The sequence below is a fragment of the Primulina tabacum genome, chromosome 17 (genome assembly GCF_025594145.1).
Source record: "Primulina tabacum isolate GXHZ01 chromosome 17, ASM2559414v2, whole genome shotgun sequence".
NCBI classification, from domain to species: Eukaryota; Viridiplantae; Streptophyta; class Magnoliopsida; order Lamiales; family Gesneriaceae; genus Primulina; species Primulina tabacum.
In genome coordinates, this window is record NC_134566.1 from 3807153 (window position 1) to 3813238 (window position 6086).

Genomic DNA, 6086 nt, shown 5'->3' on the forward strand with positions numbered 1-6086 from the left:
TATTTAAAACCATTGTTGAAAAACACTTTGACAAGAATATCAAAACGTTATATTCAGATAATGGTGGAGAATATATAGCATTTGCCAATTTTCTTGCAACTCATGGAATTTCTCACTACACTACACCACCACACACACCCGAGCACAATGGATTTTCAGCTGAGAAATGAAACATATGATATATATTGTATAACTTTAATATCTATGAAAAAACATAAAGAAATTCAAACATGGAAGACTTTTTTTAACCGCCATTTTTGCAAGTGGAGATCCAAACTCTCCAATTTGTTCAGTAAAAAATTTAATCTGTGAAACATGTTTGATAACAACTATAGTATATTGGATATAAAATATGTTAAGCAAAACTTATAAATATCATACCTCATTAATCATTGCAGCTTGTGTATTTAAATCGGGCTCTAGTCTTTTGATTATTGTCTTCAATCCTCGTCTTACTTCATCAGTGTAAACACATGTTCCAGAAAATTGGAACATTGGATTGAGAAAATATGCTAAAAACACACAAATTTAAAATTATATAACGATAACCACAACAATGGATTTATTTTTTGTAAATATAATCTAATTTTACCTGCAGCATGTAGGTGTTGGTGTAATTGATTATACCAACGCTCATCAATCACATCCCAGTACAATTGTCAGTCTTTCACACTTTCTTTTATAGATAATTTAGCTCTATCCATTGCTTCATATATAATCGATAGCGTTGGCTTATTGTCTTGATCAACCAACTTCAAAACTTTGACGAGAGGTTCCATTGCTGTGCATATATCACGAGCCGCCTTCCAAAATTTTGTGTCCAAAATGATCGCTGTAATTTTTTCGACATCTTTTCTTCTCTTGCTTGTATTGTTGTATTCACGCCACTCAACTGAAGTGCACAATCTCTTCAAATCTTGACAATACCGGACGAGACTTTCTAAAGAAATAAATTCAGTAGCAAAGCGAGTGATTCCAGGTCTCAACAATTCACGATCATTTGTGTAGATTTTCATTAAGTTCACGATTTTGTCACTATTGTATATAAAACTTGTTATTTGCTTTGCTTTATCAATGCACCTCTTTACCTTTGTCATCTTATCAATATCTTCAAGCATAAGATCAATGCAGTGTGCAGCACAAGGTGACCAAAACATGTGAGGTCTTTCAATCATCAATTTCTGTCCAGCAGCTTTGTTTGCACTTTCACTATCTGTAACCACATGTACAACATTTTCTTCTCCAATATCGTCAATAACATTATTCAGAAGAGATAATATAAAATCGGCTGTCTTTCTTTTGTTTGTGCAATCCACTGAACTATGAAATATCATGTTGCGATCGCAGTATATCATAAAATTAATGATAGGATGCTTGTTGCGTGTGCTCCAACCATCACACATTATTGTACATCCATATTTTGGCCATTTGGATTTTAATGTATTCAAATATATAGTGATATCTTCAACCTCCTCTTCCCGGAAAACACCACCTATTTGACGTCCCGAAGGACCTTGTACTCCAGGTCCAACATTTGCGATGGTATTAATCATTGCTTTGTAGTATGGACCACTATCTGCTGCATGAAATGGAATTGCATTGTATATAAACCATTTTGAAATAGCCTTCCCAACATCTTTGACCTTTTCAGGAGCAAACCAATTTTTTATACTCTTTCGTTTCTATGAAAACATGTAAGAATCAATCCCTTTCGATGGTAACTGAGCTCCCTCTCGTACGCTAAAGCTACGAGTCATCTGTTTTCTTAAATTGGGATTTGCACTTTGTGATGATGAACTACCACTAACATTTCCTGAAATTAAATAATATAATCTAATCAGAATTTTTATATTACTCCATTAAAATTAAGTTTTTAAAATGATACATTAATTTTGAACCATATCGGATATGCATCAACTATAAAAATAAAATATTTATTTATCTGAACCATATCGGTTTTGCATATCTTCCTCAAATGCTCTTGTTCTACAACTTTCTTTCATTGCTTTTCGCAGTGCCCTATTTTCCATATCTTCTAAAGTTTCTTCATAGGTATTATCAAATTTATCATCATTTCCACTGTCACTGCAGTTATCGAGTCCATGTATGCTCTGTTGAATTGCATTAATAGCAATTTCTTTCTTTTTTTTGATTAAATTTCTCTCGTTCTTAGTATCTTGAAGATGTTTCCGGAACATCAATGATATTTCTTTTGGAGCTTTAGTGCATGACTCAACATTTCCAGCAACATGAGCAATATGTTGCTTTAATCTTGTAATTCCACCAGTTATAATTTTTCCACAAAATTTGCATTGTATTGTCTTTCTATCACCTCCGATGGATTTACCAAACTCCCAACCAATATCGAGTTTTGGAGCCATTGTTCATAGGATTTACTGATTTGCACTTTAAATAAAGAAACTGATAAATTGTATCGACAAGATGATGATAAATTGGGTAAATGTGTAAGTACATATTTTATAGTAAACAAAATTATTTTCATTATCCGTTGTACATAATAAATCGTAGATGATGATGAATAATTGGTAAATGTGATAAAGATGATTAATTAATTTTATAAATAATTAGTAATTCATAATATGTAAATAAAAAATACACTAATATTAAATAAATTTTCATTACTAAAAAATTTAAATATATATTATTTTGTAGTGGGATGATATTATATGATAATAAAATTTAATAATATTATTTAACAATTAATAAAATAATGAGACAAATATTTATTTACCAAAGAATTTTAATATAATACATAAACAAACATGTGATAAAGATGATTAAGTAATTTTATAAATAATTAGTAATTCATAATAAATAATTAAACAATATACTAGTATTAATTAAATTGTCGTTACTAAAGAATTTAAATATATATTAAATAATATTATTTAAAATCTTTAATTATATAGTATTTCTGTAAAATTAATTAAATTGTCAATACAACTCTAGGTTTAAAAACTAGCTCAAATAAAATTCAGTCAACAAATTTTAGTTCAATCAATCAACGAACAATAATAACTATTATGAACAAAAATAATAACGTTACTTTTTAAGATTCCTTCGTAAAATCAACAAAGAATATTATTACCTGTCAATATTAAACATTTTTATTAAAAAAATTATAAAACAAAATTATTTTAATTTCGATAAAAAAATTAATACCTGTGAAATTTGGATTACACAATATCTCCGGACCAGTAAAAATTAAAGCTGAAAAATAGCCGTGGAAAAATTGAAGCGACAAGAAACAATTCACGCAAATGAATCAAGTGTGCACTTTACTCATGCTGCATTCATTAGCGGAGAGGACGCAAAAGAAATGATTATAATGAATCAAGAACAATATTCACTCATGCTGCGGAAATGAGCAATTTCTGAAGGAGAGACGGACGCACTTTATAAGCGGATGGGTCACGGATCTATAGTAGCGATATTAGCGACGGTTTTAATCCTTCGCCGATTTAAAATCGGCGACGGTTAAATAAAACCGTCGCTACATACATAAAACCGTCGCTAGTAGCGACGATTCAAGAAAAAACGGTCGCAAATTGCGTTCCGATTCCGTTCCACCGTTACATCTCCGTTTTCCACCGTTATATCGCCGTTTTTGGTATACGAAACGCCGCTACAAGCCATCAACCTACCCACCCCAGAACTTTGGAACAGCAAAGGCCGTTCCCGTTCCGGTCGCAACACGGCCGTTCCGGCGAACCATGGGGGGAGCAGCTAAGGGTGCTGCTAAAAACAATATATTGAATTTTTGAACTGAACACTCAAACCTGGTATTTATAGGAGAATACCTGGGCCCTTGGTGGGCCTGTCTTCCATTTGGGCTAGGGCCCTTGGTGGGCTTGTCTTCCCTTCGGGCTACAGATGGGTCAGGGGTAGTGCGCCCATCCATGGGTATCACCAGTCTCCCCCTCCCGAGTCGAACTGAATCGCAGGTTCGAAGTTCGATTAGTTGTGCTGTACTCGGGTTACTGGGTGCGAGTTGTACATTATCTTCCAGCCGTTCGTCAGTCCTCAAAAATTTGGAAACAAATCAAATCGCAATCTCCTCCTGGATAGTAAGATTTGGTTTGAGCTCCCCTAAAAATAGAGGTCACCTTCTCATTTCTCCCCCAAAAATTTTCCGCCGAAATTCATTCACCAGTTCTTCCCTGCCCACGCTTCACCTGCGCATTAACCCTAGCGCTGCCTCACAACCACTCCACCGTCACTTTAGCACACAGCCCCGGCCGCCGCCTCGCCCGAGTCATCATCTCGCCCAACTGCTCTCTTGCGCACCGTAGCCCTCCGCGCGCAACCTCGCCCAGCCCCTTCGCCATCACAGCTCTTGCGCGCAACCTTAGCCCTCCGCGCGCAGCCTCGCCGTCACCTCGCCCCAGCACCATAGCGCCAAGCTCGCCCATATTTGCGCGCACGCTCGCCCACCGCTTCGACAGCGCCTAGCCCCATCACCTCGCCCCAGCACCCTAGCCCCGCGCTCACCCAAACTTGCATGCACGCTCGCCCAGGGCTTCGAGCTCGCATACCGTGCCCGCACGCCATGCCACCTCCTATTCGCCCGACGCGCCACCGGCCCAGCGCGCGCGTACGCTCGCCCAACGCCGCGCCCGCCCAAGCACACGCCTGCCCGCACGCCTTGCCACATCCTGCTCGCCCGGCGCTCAGCTCGCCCTCTGCCACGCTCGCTTGCCGAGCTCACGCTCGCCCGGCGCTTTGGTCACCCCCTGCCACGCTCGCCCATACTTGCACGCACGGTCGCCCACTGCTTCGAGCTCGCCTGCCGCGCCCGCATGCCTCCTGTCATGCTCGCCCATACTTGCACGCACGCTCGCCCACTGCTTCGAGCTCGCCTACCACCCACGCATGCCTCGCAACCTCCTGCTCGCCCGACGTGCCACCCGCCCAGCGCGCGCGCACGCTCGCCCAGCGCCGCGCCCGCCCAAGCACACGCCCGCCCTCTTGCATCGCCACCTCCTGCTCGCCCGGCGCGCCAAGCGCTCGTCTAGTACGTTGAGAATTTTGATACATTCCCTTCCGAATGGTTGTGTGATTTCTGAATAGCTTTTGGGGGCGTTGCCCCCAAACCCCCACAACCTGACCGGGCAGGTCGATCCCTGTAATTTTCGCAGCGGCAAACATTTTTCGTTATCGACAAACCAAATAAAATTTTCTCCTCCCAAACTCTGCTCCTTTAATAGGCGATGTTTAAGCAGGAGAATTTAATTTTTCTCCTGCCAAACTCTGCTCCTCTGCTAGGCGATGCCTTAGCAGGAAAATAAAAATTATCGGCCTTTACCCTCTAACTCCTCTGCTAGGCAACGCCTTAGCAGGAAAATAAAGATTTCACCTCGTCACCCTCTAACTCCTCTGCTAGACGACGGCTTAGCAGGAAAATAAAAATTTCTAGGCAACGCTTTAGCAGGAAAATAAAGATTTCACCTCATCACCCTCTAACTCCTCTGCTAGGCGACGCCTTAGCAGGAAAATAAAAATTTCACCTCGTCACCATTTAACTCATCTGCTAGGCGACGCCTTAGCAGGAAAATAAAGATTCTCCACCCTCACCCTCTAACTCCTATGCTAGGTGACGCCTTAGAAGGAAAATAAAGATTTCACCTCGTCACCCTCTGACTCCTCTACTAGGCGACGCCTTAGCAGGAAAATAAAAATTTCACCTCGTTACTCTCTAGCTCCTCTGCTAGGCGACGCCTTAGCAGGAAAATAAAAATTCTCCACCCTCACCCTCTAACTCCTCTGCTAGGCGACGCCTTAGCAGGAAAATAAAAATTTCACCTCGTCACCCTCTAACCCCTTTGCTAGGCGATGCCTTAGCAGGAAAATAAAGATTCTTCACCCTCACCCTCTAACTCCTCTGCTAGGCGACGCCTTAGCAGGAAAATAAAAATTCTCCACCCTCAGTCTCTAAATGCTCTGCTAGGCGACGCCTTAGCAGGAAAATAAAAATTTCACCTCGTCACTCTCTTGCTCCTCTGCTAGGCAACGCCTTAGCAGGAAAATAAAAAAATTCTCCACCCTCACTCTCTAACTCCTCTGCT

General features: G+C 40.5%; 1 protein-coding gene across 1 annotated transcript; it reads right to left on the reverse strand.

Moving 5' to 3' along the window:
• Nucleotides 1–659: 659 nt before the first annotated feature.
• LOC142530433 (uncharacterized) lies at nucleotides 660–2381 on the reverse strand. Its single transcript, XM_075636267.1, has 3 exons — nucleotides 1949–2381; nucleotides 1740–1813; nucleotides 660–1682 (listed from the first exon to the last, which is right to left on the reverse strand). Exons 1-3 carry the CDS (start codon nucleotides 2379–2381, stop codon nucleotides 660–662), a joined length of 1530 nt encoding a protein of 509 aa, XP_075492382.1.
• Between the last annotated feature and the right edge of the window lie 3705 nt (nucleotides 2382–6086).

Bases quoted from the DNA above. Each gene is read 5' to 3' on its own strand.
- LOC142530433 (XM_075636267.1), bottom strand. From the start codon at position 2,381: ATGGCTCCAAAACTCGATATTGGTTGGGAGTTTGGTAAATCCATCGGA. The intron at 1,814-1,948 runs GTTCAGATAAAT...ATTTAATTTCAG, and splicing joins AGATATGCAAAACCGATATG to GAAATGTTAGTGGTAGTTCA. The intron at 1,683-1,739 runs GTACGAGAGGGA...ATGTTTTCATAG, and splicing joins AGATGACTCGTAGCTTTAGC to AAACGAAAGAGTATAAAAAA.